This window comes from Scyliorhinus canicula, chromosome 11, assembly GCF_902713615.1.
Source record: "Scyliorhinus canicula chromosome 11, sScyCan1.1, whole genome shotgun sequence".
NCBI classification, from domain to species: domain Eukaryota; kingdom Metazoa; phylum Chordata; class Chondrichthyes; order Carcharhiniformes; family Scyliorhinidae; genus Scyliorhinus; species Scyliorhinus canicula.
The window spans coordinates 24,124,205-24,146,223 of NC_052156.1; the positions used below are offsets into that span (position 1 = coordinate 24,124,205).

The 22,019-nt window shown below is 39.4% G+C and overlaps 1 protein-coding gene across 1 annotated transcript in view; it reads right to left on the reverse strand.

Annotated features, from left to right (window-relative positions):
* The window catches only part of nisch (nischarin), a 69,192-nt gene extending 51,316 nt beyond the window's left edge, over positions 1-17,876 (reverse strand). The window contains 8 exon segments of the mRNA XM_038812583.1: positions 2,348-2,500; positions 5,175-5,270; positions 6,886-6,981; positions 7,527-7,690; positions 8,170-8,218; positions 10,725-10,907; positions 13,676-13,759; positions 17,650-17,876. Coding sequence (XP_038668511.1) covers positions 2,348-2,500; positions 5,175-5,270; positions 6,886-6,981; positions 7,527-7,690; positions 8,170-8,218; positions 10,725-10,907; positions 13,676-13,759; positions 17,650-17,733 — 909 coding nt within the window. The 5' untranslated portion in view covers positions 17,734-17,876.
* Between the last annotated feature and the right edge of the window lie 4,143 nt (positions 17,877-22,019).

Consider the following 22,019-nt stretch of genomic DNA (forward strand, 5'->3'; position numbering starts at 1 on the left):
GGTGTGGGCAAGGATGAAATGTCTGAATTCATGGAGACTGCCTGGTCTTTCTAGATTGCCTTTGTGCTTAGCAGCCTGTGTTCTTCGCTGTTTGAAGGACATTGTTTCCCAGGTAGTTTTGTCTTGTACATTTTCTGCCCAGTCACATCTGAAGTTAACCTTCATGGAGTCCTTGAACATGTGACCTCATGGGCAGTGCCCAAGTTCAAGTTGTGAATACACATGTCTTAAGGATTATCGTCACTTGGACGTGCTACATGTCCACACTATCTGAGCTGGATTTTGAGGATGCTTAACTATTTTCCAATTAATGGCACAAGTTCTTAATTTTCACTCATGATTCTACATCTCATTTCTCCCATTAAAGGAAAGGCAGGCAGCTCACTTCTTGGCATCCTTTAAGAGGTCAAAAACAACCTACCTGATCATAACCATTACTTCCCACCTTGTTCCACTGTGCAGTGTCCAAAACCACAATCACTGCATTTATCTTAGAATTTTAAAGTTATTTTTTACTGCTGTCTCATGAAGGATGCCATTCATCCCATCGGGTCTGCACCAGCCCTTGGAAAGAGCACCCTACTTAAGCCCACGCCTCCACCCTATCCCCGTAACATAGTAACCCCGTCTAACTTTTTGGAAACTAAGGGGCAATTTAGCATGGCCAATCCACCTAACCTGCACATCTTTGGACTGTGGGAGGAAACCCACACAGACATGGGGAGAAAGTGCAAACCCCACACAGACAGTCACCAGAGGCTGGAATTGAACCTGGGTCCCTCGAGCTGATGCAGCAGTGCTAACCACTGTGCCATGTGTTACTGTAGTTTATATTAAACTACAAACTATTCAAATTTCAACTGATTTTATTGCCAGGGTGAAGTGCAAGACACGCAAAATGACTTCAACAACTGTGATTTTAACGTTTGGAAGCTAGATTAAATAAACAGAGAGAAACGATTAATCGTGAAAGTTGCAACGGCCAGAGTGCTGTGCAAAGTCATATCCTAGGCAACACCCTTAACCTCACAGCCAGTGAAAGAATATGACCACTTGACAACACAAATAAAGCAGATCACTGCAAATGAGCAAAAAAGGGCACAAACTGACCTCAGGCTCTCCTATGCCTATATAGGGATCAACGGACAATTAAAATAAGTAGAATGTCACACCACACATCAGTAAGCTTCATGAGCAGTAAGCTTTACAATTTGGAAGCTTTTCAAAAACACAATAATAATTCAATTTATCATATCTTTCAGATCTTCTTGCAATTTTATTATATTTTATCCAATCTATGTACAAGCATCTGGATTTAGAAGCGGTGAGTTTACAGAACCCAAATTCAAAATTGGATACAGTTTCATATTTGCTAAGCATATACTCAGTTCAACCTAAGTTGTCATATATGGTTAAAAAAAATCAATGTTTTGAGAACCTATGCAAATTAATTTTTATATCGAAACACAAACTAATTTTCTTCTCAACTCAACTTTTAATAATCTTATATATAACAATTAACGAAGGAAGAAAAAGGTCATTCTTTTTTTTAAAATAAATTTAGAGTACCCAATTCATTTTTTCTAATTATGGGGCAATTTAGCATGGCCAATCCACCTAGCCTGCACATCTTTGGGTTGTGGGGGCGAAACCAAACTGGGGAGAATGTGCAAACTCCACACAGACAGTGACCCAGAGCCAGGATCGTACCTGGGACCTCGGCGCCGTGAGACTACAGTGCTAACCACTGCGCCACCATGCTGCCCTAAAAAGTAATTCTTAAGAGGCAAATAATATTTGAAATTTTGGATTCAAACAATCTTGTTCGCAATAATTTGTCTTTGTATATGACAAAAATCTTTTCAATTAGCACAGAGATATTCTTCCTAGCTGATCTCTCATGAAGGATTGGGACAGAATTTGACACAGCTATCGTTTTTTTTTTGATAAAAGCAAATTACTGCAGATACTGGAATCAGAAACATAGACAGAAAATGCTGGACAATCTCAGCAGGTCTGACAGCATCTGTAGAGAGAACATGTAGCTAACATTTATAGTCTGGATGACCTTTTGTCAAACCTTTGACAGTCATCCAGACTCAAAACGTTAGCCCCGTTTTCTCTCCTTCTCTCCACAGATGCTGTCAAACCTGCTGAGACTGTCCAGCTTTTTCGGATTTTGTTCCTGTTTTTCATATTTCTCTGCAGGTGCAGGGAAGAGAGAGGAAAAAAAGAGAAGAGAAAGGATAGTTAGGAGCACAGAATGCAGTCAACTGAAATGTGAGTGACCACATATTGGCCTAATGGCCTTTTCGTAAGTTTAATGCGTAAAAATAGATTTCCTTACCACTGATTCATCAATATTAGATATCTGGTTACGACTCATATCTAGTGTAGTCAGCATGCTCCATCTCGGGATAACAGCCGCAACCGGGTGCTCAGATGCCATCCCCTCCACCTCCCACTGTTCAAATTCAGAAGCCTCTGGCACAAGGATACCCTGATTAAAATAAATCAATTTCAGCAAATATCTAATGAATGAAGAATGGCATTACTTACTCATACAAACAAAGAATTCCCAACATTAAAAACATTTAATAGAACCCCTACAGTGCAGAAGGGGGCCCTTCTGGGACATCAAGTGTGCAGCGATCCTTCAAAAGGACATTCTACCTATGCCCATACTCCACTGTATCTCCATAAAGCAGCAAACTCACCTAACCTGCACATTTTTGGACTTTGGGAGGAAACTGGTGTACCAAGAGGAAAGCCACACAGACATGGTAAACATGAAAACTTCACAGAGTCACCCAAGGCTGGAATTGAACCCGGGTCCTTGGCACTGTTGAGGCAGTGCTAATCACCGTGCCACATGGTTTTGTTCATAATGCAAAAAAGGATGTGATCACTAACTTATTAAAATTATCTCCCCAACTTCCCCAAATTGAAACTTGTCATTTTGATCTTCCACTTTCAGTCTTATGGATTACAAGCGGTTCAATTAACAACCTTGTCCAGCTAAACAAGAGTCTCAAGAAGGACAAAAGCATGAGAAACACCACTACCCACAAGCTCCCCTCCAAGCCACACACCATTTAGACTTGGAATTATACCGCTATTCCTTTACCGAGTCCTAGGTGTGTATAATGTGTGGAGGCCAAAGACGATCCCTTGCCCCGCTACCGTCTAAAGATTCAAGGCATCCTCCTCCATCAGACCACTAATGGGGTTGAGAAACGCTGCAGCTTCACTCTTCCCAGAGACATAATGAAGCACTCCATTCTGTATCAGCCAGCAAATCTCACACCTTCAATGGAAATGGGGTGCATGGAGGCTACATTTAATGCTCCACAAAACTCACTTCTGATCTGTGCTCAAGTGCTAAACCAATAGGTGTCTGTTTTAGCACTTCCAGACATATTTAAATAATTGTAATCAATTAGCCCTTGTTGTCTAAAAATAGACTTACAAACTGGCGTGACTTTATAGAATGTACGGCATGGAAACAGGCCCTTCGGCCCAAACTGCTTCATGCCAGCCAAAAAGCCCATTGGACTTATTATCTATTTACACGCCTTCACCAAACTAAACTCCCACCGCTTTCATTATTGACTGCTTACTAGTGCACTCTGTTGCAAAATAAAGGTGTCAGATCATTCATGGATCCATATCCCATACCTTCAGACAAGAAGGGATAAATAGGACCCCAAAAATACTCAATATAGACCCTACTACCATAAGACATAGGAGGAGAATTAGGCCACTCGGCCCATCGAGTCTGCTCCCCCATTCAATCATAGCTAATATTTTCTCATTCCCATTCTCCTGCCTTCTCTCCATAACCCCTGATCCCCTTATTTATCATGAACCTATCTATCTCTGTCTTAAAGACACTCCGTGAATTGGCCTGCACAGCCTTCTGCGCCAAAGAGTTCCACAGATTCACCACCCTCTGGCTGAAGAAATTCCTAATCTGTTTTAAAGGATCGTCCCCTTTAGTCTGAGATGGTGTCCTCTGGTTCTAGTTTTTTCCTGCAAGTGGAAACATCCTCTCCACATCCACTCTATCCAGGCCTCGCAGTATCTTATAAGTTTCAATAAGATCCCCTCTCATCCTTCTAAACTCCAATGAGTACAGACCCAGAGTCCTCAAACATTCCTCATACAACAAGTTTTTCATTCCAGAGATCATTCTTGTGAACCTCCTCTGGACCCTTTTCAAGGCCAGCACATCCTTCCTTAGATACAGGGCTCAAAACTGCTCTCAGTATTCCAAATGGAGTCTGACCAGAACCTTATACAGCCTCAGAAGTACATCCATGGTCTTGTATTCTAGTCCTCTTGACATTAATGCTAACATTGCATTTGTCTTCTTAACTGCTGACTGAACCTGCACATTAACCTTAAGAGAATTGTGAACAAGGACTCCCAAGTCCCTTTGTGCTTCTGATTTCCGAAGCATTTCCCCATTTAGAAAATAATCTATGCCTAAATTCCTCCTTCCAAATTGCACAACCTCACACTTTTCCACATTATATTTCATTTGCTACTTCATTGCCCACTCTCCTAGCCTGTCCAAATCCTTCTGCAGCCCCCTTGCTTCCCCAATACTACCTGTCCCTCTACAGATCTTTGTATCATCTGCAAATTTAGCAACAGTGCCTTCAGTACTTTCTTCCAGATCATTAATGTATATTGTGAAAAGTTGTGGTCACAGCACAGACCCCTGAGGCACACCACTAGTCGCCGGCTGCCATCCTGAAAAGACCCCTTTATCCCCACTCTCTGTCTTCTGCCAGTCAGCCAACCCTCTACCCATGCCAGGATTTTACTCTTAACACATGGGCTTTTAACTCATTTAACTGTCTCCTATGCAGCACTTCCAAGTACTTGACGATCTCATCTTTAATAACAGACTCTAAAATCTTACCAATGACTGAAGTCAGGCTAACCGGCCTATAATTTCCCATCTTCTGCTTCCCTCCCTTCTTAAACAGTGGTGTTACATTAGCCACCTTCCAGTCCTCTGGGACTCTTCCTGCCTCCAGTGATTCCTGAAAGATCATCACTAATGCCTCCACAATTTCCTCAGCTATCTAATTTAGGGCCCTGGGTGTAGTCCATCTGGCCCAGGTGACTTATCCACCTTTAGATACACAAAATCATTTACATACTTTCATTGAAGCAGTTGAAAAAGTCACACTCATTGTGGCCAGTGAATTCTTCAGAGAAGGAAGTCCAATAATTTGTTTAGCCTCACAGTTATTTATCTGTAACAACACAACGCAAACATTAAATTTGCAAAAACACAAATCGAATATAATAAAGGAAATTAGATTAAACACATTTTACAAATTTATAAATTATTGGTGTGAAACAAGATACATATTCAAATTAAACTTCACAATTTTTCCATGTTTACCCTTCACACGACCAATTTAATCTGATGTTAGATTTAAATTTGTCATGTGCACCAAGGTACAGTGAAAAGTATTATTCTGCATACAGTCCAGGCAGATCGTTCCAAACATGAAGACATCGAACATACAATAAATACGCTATGTAAATGCATAAATATAGGCATCGGGTGATGCATATATACTGCTACAACTGTAGAGAAGATGTGTAGAAATCAGTTCAGTACACAAGAGAGCCACTCAGGAGTCTGGTAACAATGGGGAAGAAGCCGTTCTTGAATCTATTGTTGAGTGTTCTCAAATTTTTGCCCATCTGTCCCTTTTCCTTCTATCATCTATATAATCTACTGAATGTTGCAGGTCTCTGCTTCAATACTAGTCCTACATTCCACAACTTGCGCCCCGGTGCAAAAAAATGTTCTTCTGCTTTCTATCCCAAATCTCTTACATTTGATCCTGTACTTAAATTCCAGTATACTGGACCCCCTAATAACTGGAAACTGTATTTCTACCCATTGTACTTCATCCTTTCACAATTTTAAACATCCTCATACTGTAATTTCCTCTGTTACTAATGACACCAAATGTTCATAACTCTTAAAATTCATATTTTTTAATACTAGGCTGCATTTTGAAAGTCTCCATTGTACCCACTACTGCCTCACTAGCTTCCATATAACATTGTGTCCAAAATGGACAAAGCACATCACAGATTTGGCACATGCATTGGGAATGCAACAGTAAAAGAAAGTTGCATTTGGCAGGTGCAATTTCTCAAATGAAGCATTAAACCACGGGCCCATCTTCCCCCTTGAGTGAGTGCAAAAGATTTTGTGGCACAAGAGCAGAGGAATTCTTCTAGCATCACAGTCAACATTCATTCGTCATCCACAACAACAAAAACAGATTATCCGATCATTAATCTCATTGTTGTTTGCAGAGCCTGGTTGCGCACAAACAGACCGACAGGTCTAAAGTAATTAATTAGCCGTGAAGAACATTAGCTTGTATTCATGTAGCACCTTTAACATGATAAAACATCCCAAAACATTTTTCAAAGGAACCTTGAAGCAAAATATGACACAGAGCCATATGAGGAGATATTCGGCTGAAGTTGCACATAAATATGTCTTTGATTACTGGAAATAAAATTTTACACCATTTAGCTTCAGTAATTTGTGAGCATTTCTGGGCAAGTTGAAGGAAAAAGAACTCAATTTGATTCTCTCACAAACTGCTTGACGCTACTTTGTGCAAACCAGAAAAGCGCTGATCTTTTCTAAGATTTGTCTCAAGACATTAGTAATTACTTTTCTTAAGCATAGGTACGTTGCCGTGTAATATACTTCCCATTATTTATTGTTTCGCTGGAAAATTATGGAATACATTACCGTATTCAGAGAACTTTTTTTAAAACAAACAAAAAATGGGCTATCGTCAACTAAATTACCTCTTCTCCTTTACTAACCTCAATCTGATGGACAGACTTGAAAATTGATAAATCAAATTTAAGGAGATGTTCTTGAATATTGCTGCTACCAACAGATCCTCTGGTGCCTGCTATCTGTTAGTGGAAAAAATGATTTTTTTTATAGTCCTTCACAATTTAAAATTAAAGAGACATAAGTGACTTTTTTTTTTTAAATAAAGACAATGCTGCACTGATAGCTCAGTATTTCTTTGCTGCATGGAAGTGGAAGAGGTTGTTTCCCACGTCAAGTTTCAATCTCGGCTAAGCTTTTTGCGAAGTGATGCAAAATAGAAGCAAAGCATTTAATCCACAAAGCAGTTACAAAGAAGGGTCAATGGCATCCTTAAACTGCCTGATCAAGACAGACAGAAGCACAAAATAATTATTTTCAATGTCCAATGTATTCTACCCATGAAACATAGATGTAATAAGATTCTCTAATTTATAATAAAATATTATCCTTTCCTGAAAAAAAAAATTGACTGGTTGCACCACAGCAACCTTTATAAGCAAATTAAAATTACAGTTGTACAAGAGCATCAACAAGCTCAAACTTTGCAAGCCATAAAGGGCAGTGCAAAATGTTTCCGCTATACACTAGACTTTACAATTATAATTTTTAGAGAATTAATTTTTACCTTCAAGTACTTGAGTCGACAAGCAAAGTCCAGGATGTGTCCAAGGTCAGTCTTGGCATCACCATTGGCACAGGTGGGACTGGCCAGCCTCAGTTGTTGGGTGATCGCATACAACTGTAGTGGTTTAAGACAAAAAGCTTCACCCGCCAAGAGCAACTGCTCACCTATAAAATTGTATTAAAAATATTTAAAAATTTGTAGACAAATGACACTTCACTTGATAAAGACTAAGCTGGAATACATTTAGAACAGATATATTAATTGATGGAAAGCTTACTGAGAAGACATTTATTTCCGCTACTTTGATTAACTAATAAGGCTCATCCTTAAAACGACATCTCTCCTTCCTTCCAATAAGCAATCATGCCAAGGAAGCTTCTGTACAGCAGAATTCCAAGTTAAAATTTTAGATGAGGTTTAAGTTTATGATACAAGATTGTACTTCCTGGCATCATTTTGTTGAAGTTTAGTTATAAAGGAGAACCTTTTTCCATTTTATCCATAACTTAAAATTCCATTCATGCTTCACTATTAGCCCACTGAAATTATTGCAGTCTTAAAAAGAAAGCCACGTAGACAAATTTGCAATAGCAGCCCACAAAAGAAAGTCAAGACCTTGAGCATTCAAAATGAAAAACTATACCTTTGTGAAACAGTTGCTCAGCAAGGGCAGCAGTAATGCCATTTATCTCCTGCAACAGAACACAATATTCTAAAATTCAAATTACAAGATTCACATCTGTGCAAACATGATCGAGATATGTGGATGGCCATTAAGACTCAGACATTTTTGAAAAGTTTGTTCTTTTTTTCCTGTCTACAAATCAGACAGATTTTAGTCAGCTCTGTGGCAAGAAGCAAACAGCACTCATTAAACTATCCAGAGTCAGAGAGTTTATTCAGTGATTAGCTGCTCCTTTTGTACTGTGTTTCCAAACTACTGGAAAAGAAGTTTTTCTAAAATCAAATATTCCGATTTTTTTCTCATACTTCAAATTGATGAGACAAAGATAGAGAATTATAATTCTCGCCAATATCACCATAAACGATGAATGCCTTGAAAATTCTCTGCTTCACAAATATCGAATATTCGTGATAAGTTGTTTGGCGAAAATTGCAGAAATGTTGTCAAAGCTTTTTGCCTCGCAATCATAATTCTTGTTTTTGTTCATTTACAGGATGTGGACGCCCAGGTCAGCATTTATTGCCCATCACTACTTGCCCTCGAGATGGAAGTGGTGAGATGCCTTCTTGAACTGCTACAGTCCCAGAACTGTAGGTCCACCCACGGTGATAATAGGGTGGGAATTCCATCATTTTGACCCAGTGACAGTGAGGGAACAATGATAAATTTCCACGTCAGGACGGTGAATAGCTTGGAGGGGAATCCCCAGGTGGTGGTGTCCCCATGTGTCTGCAGCTCATGTCCTTCTTGATGGTAGCAGTCATGGGTTTGAGAAGTGCTGTCTAAGGTACCTTGGTGAGTTCCTGCAGTACATTTTGCAGATGGTACACACTGTTGCTACTGCTCATTTGTGGTGAGGGAATTGAATGTTTGTGGAAGAGGTAGCGAGCAGGCTGCTTTGTCCTGGATGGTGTTGAGCTTCTTCAGTGTTGTTGGTGCTGCACTCATCCATGCGAGTAGACAGCATTCCATCACACTCCTGACTTATGCCTGTCCAACATCTACAAGGCATTCGAGAGTCAGGAGGCAAATTACTTGCCAAAGGATTCCTAGCCTCTTCCTTGCAACCACAGTATTTACATGGCGAGTCGAATTCAGTTTCTGGTCAATGGTAATTCCAAGGATGTTAATAGTGGGGGATTCAGTGATGTTAATGCCACTGAATGTCATGGACGATGGTTAGATTCTCTCTTATTGGAGACAGTCATTGACTGGGAGTTGTGTGGCATGAATGTTATTTGCCACCTGTCAGCCCAAGCCGGGCTATTGTTCGGGTCTTGCAGCATTTGGACGTGGACTGCTTCAGAATCGGAGGAGTTGTGAATGTGGAGCGAGTTAAATCTTGATTGGTCAAGAGGCCACAATTGAAGGAGTTCAGATATTGTGGAGAGATGTAGATAGGAAGAAAAGAACTGAAAATTGGCCAGCGTGCAGAATTTTTTCAGGAAGCAACATCAAGCCATATACAAGGTTACTGATTTTGTAAGTATGAGTTGAATTTTTATTTTGCACATGTAGGATAAACAAGTGTTGAATTAACCATGCAACAAAATTTGGGGAATTTGTTTCAGCCATAACGCCATTGATTCTTACAGTTCAGCATGAGAAATTGTTGTGATACAGTGAGGTTATGTTACTGGACTCGTAACCAGAAGCCTGAACTAATAACCTAGAGAGATAGACAATGTGCCTCAATTCTTACCCCAATAGTTTGATCATTTGAAATTTGTTTAAATATTGTTATAGTAAAAGTAACTATAAAGCTGTCACACCATTATAAAATCACAACTGGTTTACTAATGTCCTTTAGGGAAGGAAAAAATGCCATCCTTGCCACATTTGCCCTCTATGTAACTGTCGTCCAACATGGTCAGCTCTTAACTTCCCGATAAAGGTGGCCAAGCAAGCCACTCAATTGCATCAAATTGTTGCATACTGCAGTTAAGAAGGCACACCACTTGCCTACAGTGGCAAGTAAGGATGGAAAAATAACCACCTTGCCAGTGACACCAATACATGAGCAAGGAATTGCACTTTAAAAAAAATGTCAGTACATGCATCTATCAATGAATCCAACAATTGAGAGCATCATCATAGAATCCCTATAGTGCAGGGGGCCATTCGGACCACTGAGTCTGCACCGACCCTCAAAGAGTACTCTCACTCAAGCTCACTCCCCCCCAACATATCCCAATACCCTCTTGGCCTAATCTACACATCTTTATTGAACACTAAGGGGCAATTTAGCATAGCCAATCCGCCTAACCTGCATATCTTTGGACTGCGGGAGAAAACGTTAGCAACAGAAGGAAATCCACGCAGACACAGTGAGAACACGCAAACTCCACAGACAGTTACCCAAGGCTAGAATTTAACCTGGGTCCCTGGCGCTGTGAGGCAGCAGTGCTAACCACTGTGCCACCATACTGCCCCAATGATTTTAAATGTACAAAACAAAAAACAAATTCTTAAACACCAAATATATTACAGAATAAGATTTTTTTTAAACTTACATACAGATGAAAATTTAGAAAAAATGACAACATTTTTGGTGCGGCATATGGGAACTTTGTTAGAAGAGTTTGCAAATAGGCTTCTAATTCTTTCTGCCTTTTTTCTATAAAGGTTTTGGAATTTTTGCCAATAATCTTCTTTGGTGGAAGTAGGTTTTTGTCAATCTTCTTTTCTGCAGTTAGCTAAAACAGAATAAAAATGTTAAAGAACATATTTCCCAAAAACTGAATTGGCAAAGGCCATAGATTTTTCGCACACTTGCATCATAAGGAACTTCACATCGGACAATTGCATTTTAAATCAAGCAAAGCAGGTATCAGCTCAAACTGCAAAGCACTCACTAGAGCATGAAGGATGTGAACCAAAGAGATATTTTGCAATATGACGGTTAACTTATGCATTGGCAGAGCAACCTGGGGAGCAGCGAAGAGTGTACATTCATTATAAGAGATTTCACTAATGGTGGTTACAGAAAAGAACTAAAGTGATGGAGAACATGCCAGAAACCTGCTCAATGCATTTTTTGTACTATTATTCATTACAAATCTTCTATTGCACTGGAAAGGTTTATCATTGAGGAGGTAGTGAGCTAGTGCTTCCCCGGAGAGAGTCATGGAAAGAGTCTGTAGAACAATCATACTTCCCACTGACTGACTAGCCCTTAGAAAACACATACAATTGTTTTCTATATTCATCTTCTCCAATCTCAGCATCAAACCTTTTTGAATAAGTACAGCTTTAATGCAGGATCAGCCTCAATGACGTGGGCATTGACAATGTAGTTTTAGGAAGAGTGCCCAAATATCTGTCCTTACAATCCACACTGACCTGGCTTAGCCAGCATGAGTAGAATAAGCTTTCTTTCAGATGGGCATGTATGTTGCACACTCTTATAGCGTACACGCAAAACAAAACTGACCGTTAAAGCTATCAAAATGGAATCCAGTCACCTCTGGCATTCATGCGACTAGTCCCACATACATAGACTTCTAATACTTTCTTAAATAGCCTGGTAAGCATCAGTTATACATGAAAATCTCTACTGAGAGGAACAACGACCAGAAACCACATAACATCTTGGGATGGTCAATAAATGCACTCATATCCCAAGAACACAACAATGCTTCACATTAACAGTTACTTCAACACTTTAGAATTAGGATTTTTCAGAAATTGGAATTCTAAGAAGATAGTCACAGGTCGCAGAAATAACAGCACAGGAAGTCAATGTTCACCACTGTGCTTGAGTCAGCATCTATTTAAACCAAATACTTAAAGCCCACTTCCCTGTCCTTTTTTGCTAAAAGATGCCTTCTAAATTATTTAGCCAATCCTTTTAAGTTATTTGGAAATTTCTGCTTCATTACCCACACAGTAAAGCAAAGAAATCTCAATCCTGTATCTGCAGCTAACCTGAAGTTTTGTATGCTGGTTTCAAATTCACCAATCATTTATAACAATTGTTTGCAATTTACCTTTGGAAAACTGCTTAAATTCCACCTTAATCTTCTCTGTTCCAGTCAAAAATGTTCCACTTATTCTAAACTATCTGTGTAACGATTACCTTTCATTCCCAGTAACATTCTAGTAAATCTCCCATTGCTCAAAATTTCCTATAACGGAATGTCCAGGTCTAAATTCAATAATCTATTGTTTTTATTTTTAATGCCGTGTATAATAAACACAGAATTCCATTTATTCTTTTAAACCTTTAAAGAACGTATCCGTCTCCAAACTCATTTTCCTGATGTACACTTGAGAAATGGCTTAGGGTGTCACTTTATGTTAAAAATTACGAATCAGTATCAAGCTTTTTGCTGTCCCAAAGTAAAATGGCTCCTGCATTCACTTGTGTATATAATCAGATTCCTTCAATCAAGCCCTATCGATCCTTTACAAATTTATGATGACAGCCCCAATTAGGTCAAGTCTCAGTGTACACCAATTTCATCACCATATTATAGTCTCCAGAAGTTTACTCATAAAATGATGATTAAATGTTTCCCATTTCTAGTTTTTCAGTTGCCCTCTCTTGTACAGACTTGTAACATTTACCACTCTGTAGTCTTTAAGCACAATCACTGTTTCCAAATAGTTTTGCTTCCTTGAATACTAGAATGCATACAGGGCCAGATAACTTGTATTTTTAATTCCATTACCATGTTTTGCTCAATTAAATTACAATCTGATTAAAAAGGGATGTACTTATGCATACTGGAACTGGGGCTTAAGGTGAACAGAATACAGCTGAATTATCCAGTATATGTATTTGAAGCTTATTGTATCTGAACTTTGCAATCAGCACACAATCAGCCAACACAAAGCAGCAGCGGCAGCAGCCTAGGTCTGGTGCAGACATAAATGACGGAAGCCAAGAACAGAAACACAAAATTATTGGGAGGTGTAATTATGAAAGCTAGGTTTAAATGCACCCTGGCATAAAAGTATTAAGCATATCACAAGCAACAGGTCAAGTCACAAAGCAAATTGTTTAGACTACAAATTTGCAAACCAAAACATTGTGGTTCAAAAGAGATGTCAGACTTATTCAAGCATTACTTCTGACACTATTTAATAGTTAAAGCAATTTACAACTGATATGCCTGTGTTTATTCAGACAATTAATACTGTCTTTGGCAAACTCGGAGTGTGCCAATATTTACAAAGATTTGATAACCACTGGTTGAGAAGATCACTGTAGCAAATTGATTTAAAGACTGCAGCTAGTTTCCTAGACCATTGGAGCAAATACTGAAATCTGATGCACAAGCCACACATCAATTTGAAGTGCATCTCTGCTAAAAGTCACGGGAAAGTTGTTGTTGTATGTCAGAATTCAAAGCATAACCTGTTTTGCAGAAAATTTGGCAGAGGGTGAATACATCTAGCATTTAACGACTACAAAGAATCTTAGTAAAACACAAGTGTTTTACAATATGCAAAAACTTGCCTTTTCATGTAGCTCATGAAAATCACTGTAGCGGTGTTTAACTGTCCATTGATGATTCCCAACTTTCACTTCTATGATATACACCTAAAGAGGTTATAGGCTTTCATTAGTGTCAGCTAACAATATGCAGCAGTGATTTAAATAATTAAGGACGGTATACACACATTTAATGTTTTGCCAACTGCCAAAAGTCACCAACGTTGTAACGTAACACACAACACATCAAGCTGTTACTTTTAAACTCATTCATTCTCTTTGAGGAGAGTAATGAATTAATATGATGGGAAAATACAAACAAATTAGGTCAGCATAAAGTCACAACAAAAATTCTGTCCGATGCCAAAACAAGAATAAAAAATACCTTTTAACCTAAAATCAAATTAACTGCAATGAAAACCTTAGCCCTCGCATCAAATTAAACACTCCCTTCCTCCAAGGCCAACACAAAGTGGCTGCATTGAGATGCACTGCAACAGCTTGTCAAGGCTTCTTCGACAGTACCTCCCAAATCCAGAATCTCTGCCACACAAAAAGGACAAGGAAAGTCAGTAAATGGGGACATCACTTCCAGGGCACACACTATCGGACTTGGAAATAAATTGCTGCATCAAACTCCTGGAATTCCCTGCCTAACAGCACTGTGGGACACATGGACTGAAGTAGTTCAACAAGAAAGCTCACTGCCATCTCTCCAACGGCAATTAGGAACTGGCAGTAAATGTTGGTGTTGCCAGTGATGCACATTCCATTTTGTTTTTAAATAAGTATTAATATACATAGATACCTACAGTTTAAATTAACTTTGGCCTTTACCATCTATACTATTGGTGAAATAGAGGAGGATCAATTCTCAGGCAATATTTCCACCACTCCAGCTGAACTGATCGTTCGAATGATTTTTACATCCATTCACTAGTATGTAACCAATGCAACATATATTTAATTGAATACTGTACAATTAGAATTTAAATAGCATTAAAATTTGGCTGGTGGAAGGAGGATGGCAGTTGACTTTTCCTATTTTCTTTTGGGATCACAGAAAACAAATATACCTATATTCTGATTTAAGTTAAAACAAAGCAACGAAAAATGGTTCGACAACCCTGACTCAAAAACAGAACCTTGAATATAAAATTAATTCTGCATTAATTAAATTAACTCAATACACAGCAAATACTCAATTCACTGACAAATTCTACCAATAAATCCCAATTTAATCAAATATTTTCTTAATCAATTCAGTGCTCAATAAATGATTAACTCGGCTGTGCTGAAATGTTTATAAACTAGGTGGTCTTCCCCCTTTTCAGTGTGCAGAAATGCTGGATTATCTAAAAATTTGCCAGAGGCCAACAACATAACAAATCAGACAATGCAATGCCAAAGGAGGCTTCCACACCTACAGCAGCAACACCCAAAGCTGACATACTTTTGGTCCGCAGTTTTGCATTTGAAAACCTGTAAGCTACCTTTACGCAGTGGGAAAGGCAACAAAAATTCCTGACCAGTGCATAATCTGAAACAGCTGTCCATGCACAGTTTGTCCATCATAAAACTAATCAGTTTTTGCAATGTTGAACCTAGATGAAGCAATTTTAATCAAAGCTATGGTTACTTATTCAAAAACACATATTTTGATTGTTCAGTAAAACAATTTAAAATATTTATTTCACATCTACACTAATTTTAATTATTTTTAAACCAATTATACAAAATGCTCTACCCAGAACAAAAATGCACCATCCTCCAAGGCTGTGAAAAACTGATCCACACGGACAAGAAAGGTGTTAGATTCAACCCTTCCTTCACAAATCAGCTGATCACAGCCGAGCCAGACATTTGGATAACCTGTGTCCTGCGGTGTGAAATCAGGCAAGGCAACCCCTCCCCAATATTCAGGAAATTCAGCAGAAAGTGTTGATTGCCAGGATTGTGGTTGATGACAAGATTCAGCTCAAAAGTAACAACTAACCATACTGAATTCAAATCAAAAGTAATAATTAACCATACTGCACTAGAAATCAAATAGACAGGCAGCCCAAGAAGAATCTTAAAGACTATGCTCCGGTTTCCCTGATCAGTTACCTGAGGATTGGACATCAACTAATTAAAGCGTTTAACTTTTAAATTCAAGAGACCATGAAATATGTTAAACATTTGTTAAGTCAATGTTAAGAGCTTTCATGCTCTGACCACTTGTGTAGTTTACTAAATATTCATGCAGCAATTTGGGTTGTATCAGGCTTGAGCTCCACAATGTGCAATAATCTGCATCTCAACAAATGTTCTGTACTACGAAGAATGAATGCAAAATATCCACACAGAAAATTGGGAAGTGCGGGAGAGCGTGTGTGATGTGTGCGAGTGTGTGTGGGTGGGGGGGGTTTCCACAGACTTCTTTGGCTCATATCATAAAATTCACCCTGCAAAGTCAGGCCTGTCTCAAATCTAAAAGCTTTGAAGTTTGTTTCTCATTTAAGAGGACTGGATATGAAAAGTCTAATGGGAGTTTTAATTCTTTCTTGCCAACCAACCCCACAAATACATATTATTCGCTTAACGAACCTTAGTGCAGAAGAAACAGAAACAACAAAGGACCAGCCAGAAACAAAACCCCAAACCAGGAAATTATGGCTTCCTAAATCACAAGGTACAAAAACTACCAAAGTATTGTAACTGCAAAACTTAAAATATTGTTACTGGCATTGCATATTTCCAAGATTAGATCAAATAGATTTCCAACTCCAGATCAGGCAGGTTCCAATCATCTTGGAATTTTAAATTGGATAAAAAGCCCAGGAATTATTAGAATATTAACCTTTTATTGTCACAAGTATGAAGTTACTGTGAAATGCCCCTACTATAATTTGTTCAGAGTTTTGAATTTAACTAACATTAGTGGTCTCAGTTTTGACATCAGAGGTAGAGAAGTTTATGAAGGAAACTGCCAAAATAAGGGCTTTGACAGCTGAAGCCATGGTCAAAGAAAATTTGGAATGTGCACAAGGCCAGAATTGGAGGCATGCTGATTTATCAGTAGATAATAAGGTTGGAGGCACACTCCAGTAATTTAACTGCTAGTTATGTATAAACCTTAATAAAATGTCAGCTGTTATTCAAACATCATAACCAATTCTACCTTCACTTAACAAACAATCTCAGCCCCAGGGAGGTCACTAGATAACAATACATCTGGGGCAAGGAGCCAATTCTCAGGCAAAGAGATCGATCAAGTTATCTATAGATGAGTTAAGAAAATGGAAACCTCTAAGATGGAAGAAATAGCATCTGCAAGAAGGTCTCATCACAATCTGTTGGGTGCGTCCAAATTAGCCATAAAGATACTGATAAGTCCAGAGAAAACAGCATTCTGATCTACTTTCTAGATAATGAAAGAGACAGGAAAATGTTCTGCACCCTATTGTTGACGGGTGCAGTTAGGCTGGTCTAATCATATTTTTCAAAAAGTGAAATCTGTTCCCATTCTGGCCTCCACGCAAGCATTTATGGAAATGTCGGTCAGAAGAATGCACACTGATCTGTAATAAAACAAACATTTGAGTCCACCTAAACGCTAAAAGAAACAGGAGTAGGTTATATCCGTTGCTCCATATTATGCTATAAATACTTCTATACAGGTCGATGAGATGGACTGTTGTTATAAGGGTAATATCACGTTAGCAACATTTCCACAGCATATTTATATCCATCATGGATTCAATAAACAATATCCACTTATGGCCCATTTTAGATTAAATTGGATGATTACTACCCCTTCCTAACAGATTGAGGTGCTGTTTGAAGGTGGGCGACTCCGCTGAAAGCAGAAGGCTATGGAGGGGAAGAATCCTTTCCACTTTTTCATCCATGTTAAAATCGGTTCCTCCTCCCGTCTTCCCGGGTCCCACATTCTGAGGTTCTCCCTGTCCCGAGTCCCAGCCGCCGAGACCCAAACACCAGAACGTCTTTCTCACCGTATAATTTTCCACCAGTTCCGACCCGATGATGCGGATTTCTTTTCCCTCAAACTGCCCCTCCGCAAACCGGCCCGCCTCCATCCTGTTTCTGATCAATGTAAACAAGGAGAGGGAGGTGAATAGATACCCTTCTCCCCCGCCCCGCAACCCTCAGCCCTGACTTCGCAACATCGCTGCCTTCGCCGCCATTTTGGCTCCACTCCCGGCAGCCGCCAGCTGCAACAACAACTTTGCTGACATGCGCACAAGGGGCGCTGGCCCGTCACGTGCTCCTTGCGCAGTTTATCAACCTGAGCCCGACCCGTCAATCATTGATAAACCGCTTGTCCCAATCTCATCTGTGCAAATGGCTTTGCAACCGTTGTCACTGTTGCAGATTACAAATATCACGGCAAACCTTAAGAAAAATTCTGATGCAATTTTTTTAAACTTCGTAATTATATGACCTTACTTCTAGGAAATTATTCAGCCCTCAATTTGTTGATTTGATTTATTTATTATTGTCACATGTATTGGTATACAGTGAAAAGTATTGTTTCTTCCAATTTGTTCATTCTAAAGCAGCACACCCGCCCCCTGGCATCAACAAAAATTTGGATTCACATAGTGCCTTTATTGTAATTGTATACCCCAAAGAAAGCACTTCACAGGAACATTATTGAGGATAATTTACCACAAAGCCACGAAATACAATGTAAGGATAGTCAGCCAAAAATTTGGTCAGAACGAACAAAAGGTGGTGAGGTGTCGGGGAGGTATTCCGGAGCTTAAGGCCAAGGTTGCTGAAGAGATAGCAATAAGGCCATGGCAAGATTTGAAAATAATGCTGAATGTTTTAATATCAAGGTATTGTTTGATGTAAATCAGCAAGTGCAAGGGTGTTGGTGAAAGGGACTTGCTACAACTAAGAACAGGTGTTTACAGAGGGTAGAATGCAGGAGGCCAGCCAGGAATGCACTGGAATCGTGAAATCTGGAGGCAACAACTACATGGATGATGGTTTCAGTGGAAGATTATGTGAGGCAGTGATGTTATAGAGGTGGGAATGGGCAGGCTTAGCGATGACATGTATTTTGCTTCTGTTTTAAAATTAAATTTAGAGTACCCAATTCATTTTTTCCAATTAAGGTACAATTTAGCATGGCCAATCCACCTACCCTGCACATGTTTGAGTTGTGAGGGCAATACCCACATAAACATGGGGAGAATATGCAAACTCCACACAGACAGTGACCCAGAGTCAGGATTGAACCTGGGACCTCGGCGCCGTGAGATAGCAGTGCTAACCACTGTGCCATTGTGCTGCCCGTATATTGCTTCTTAAATTATTTCCTTTCATTGCTCCCTCCTTAACTCCATTCCACCAGTTGATCACTGATCAAAATGATCTGCATTAATCTTAAATTTGCTTTATAGTAGTTTAAACCTGCATCTCTGATGAACACTCACAATTGAACTTATTGTATGCCTCTATAACATTACTTAACAGATTCCTGCACTCAAAGAAAACATGGTTTACCAGTCTTTCCTTATAACTCAGAGCATGCATGCTAGCGATCAGCCTTAGGGTTCTTCTCTACACTGCCTCCAAAACTTGACTGTCTCTCTTGTGTCTTAGCAAGCAGAACTGAATGCAGTATTGAAAGTATAGTCTGACCAGAGCAAAGTTTGGAATGGCCACATCTTCTATTTACTTATTTTCAACTATCTTGTCTCCATATGTCAACATTTTGTTGCCTTTATTGATTTTTCTTTTCCAATGGTTGGGCATGTTGAATGGATAAGTTGGCGAAGACTCCTCAATGTCTCGCAACACACTTCAGCCTAGATAAGGGCTGGAAATTATATCTGGTACTCCGAGTTGTTAATTGGCATTTGGTGACATTTGGTCAATGCCAAGTCAAGATTTTCATACAGCGTCACTATGACATAGCCGGTATGTCAGCTCCCTTTTTGATTGGCCTGGATTTTGTTGGTCGGGGGGTGATGATGATTGCTATTCTGTACACTGTCCTTATCCTCTGAAGGAGCCCTCTGAAAGTGATTGCAATTTCAGGATGTTGCATGTGTAGATTAGCACAGAAATTCTGATGTTGCAGTTTATCACTCAGGGTTCCAACACAGGCTGCATTGTGGTCACCCCACAAACCCTAACCCACACCCTCTCAGGTGGTATTAATGAAATCAGTGCGAATTTCAACTTTCCCGCTTCCCATGTTTTCCTCGAAAATCCATAAAAAGTTACATACTATTTAATCAGGTTTAACTGAGTTTTATAATTTAACAAACAACAGATCTTGCCCTGAGAAAAATAATTTTATATTCATGGAGTGTTATTTACTGGTTACTTAGTAAATATTTTGAGCTAACTTTTGTTATGATCCCAGTTGATGTTACTACTGGATGGGAAGTACCTAGAATGGAACGTTGATTCAAAACATCCTAACTAACTTTTTTAGAAAAACATGGATGAACATAGTCACAGGGATACCAATCAACTTTTAACAAAAAAAATTAACCTGAAAATACAATATAATACAAAACTCCTTCAACCCCACTTAGCTTTACAAATGTTCACAGATTTTAAGCAGACCACTGGTTATAAAATATGTCTTACGCTGAAATGTTCCCAATACACACACAGTCTCTGTAACCCAACAGTCTATCTATGGTCAAGCAACGCCACACTCTGAAACAAAGTGGCAGATGCCACTCAATCGATCTTCTGTGGATTTCTCCTCAAACTGCCCCAGATGATTGTCACACAAGTGTTTCCAAATTCCACTCTCAAAAAGACACACTTTAAAATCTTCTTTCAACCAACGCTTTCCCTCAGCCGTTTTAGCAAGGACCCGCCTCCAGGTTTTCCAGCTCTCCTTTCAGTATTCCTCTGTCTTGAATTGCAACATGCATCTAAACATCAACACAAAAACTCAAATACCCAGAACAGAATACCATTGTTTCAAAAACTGGAAATAAGGACGCAAAATCTTAGGATAGCTTCAGTTATATAGCTTTTCTATAGCCAACCTCGTCAGCTCTTCTATTCCCAGGCCTGAGTTTAGATTCACTGGACATTACCCTCTTCCAATGGCAGTTCCTTTTTGTTCCTTTTTTCTTCAATATTCCCAGAGTTTCTTTTTCATTCCCTGGTTTCTAGAACTAACTGGGCAGCAGGGTAGCATGGTGGTTAGCATAAATGCTTCACAGCTCCAGGGTCCCAGGTTCGATTCCCGGCTGGGTCACTGTCTGTGTGGAGTCTGCACGTCCTCCCCCTGTGTGCGTGGGTTTCCTCCGGGTGCTCCGGTTTCCTCCCACAGTCCAAAAGATGTGCGGGTTAGGTGGATTGGCCATGCTAAATTGCCCGTAGTGTGCTAATAAAAGTAAGGTTAAGGGGGGGTTGTTGGGTTACGGGTATAGGGTGGATACGTGGGTTTGAGTAGGGTGATCATGGCTCGGCACAACATTGAGGGCCAAAGGGCCTGTTCTGTGCTGTACTGTTCTATGTTCTATGTTCTAACTGCCCCTTACCTTCTCTGGGGCTTGCTTTTGTGCCCATTACTCCATTGTATAGCTTTACTATTTCTAGCTGAGCCGAGAGCTGTTCCCTCTCTAGCCTCCTATCTCCAATTGCCTCTTGGTTCAGTTTAAAACACACCCAAAAAGCCTACTTCCCTAAAAGTGGCCCCTTGTTGCTAAGCAACATCTCATTCTTTCTCCCAGCTCGTGTCTACTTTTCCCATCTTATGTCTTCTCTCAGCACAAAATAAAACAAAATAAAACCAAAAACCTCCATAAATACAAACACTTTTGTTTAACATGAATCCAACGAAAGGTGTGCTTGTTCCTACACAAAACACTAAATTAAACCCACTTAAATATATACCTTATTTCTAATATTTGACAATACAATTATAGATCACTTAAACCTACCTCTGTTTCAAACAGTTTTTAAAATAATTTTATTTTAAAAATGTCTTTTGGAATATTTCACTTTGTACCTTGCCCTGCGTTTCTATTCCAAACATTAATTTTCTCTGTGTATAATTTTTGAATGCCCAGTGAACAAAGATGCTACCAGTTGCAGTACACAGCACAGCAATGAAGCTGAAAATCTCATCAGAGAGATTGCTAGACCGCTAAGTCTCTCAACAAATCTCACCTCATGGCAAACGGCAGGCACCCTTGCTTTGCCACTGACTGCAAAACCTGGGCCAATGATTTTTCCAACAGACAGTAGTGGTGAAAAAATGTTTTTCAAACTGGAGGGAAGTGTGTAATGGTGTACTCCAGAGACCTGTGTTGAAGCTACTGGTGTCAACCCTGTCAACCATTTTTGAAGCTCTGCATGAGAGGGGGTCTGTACA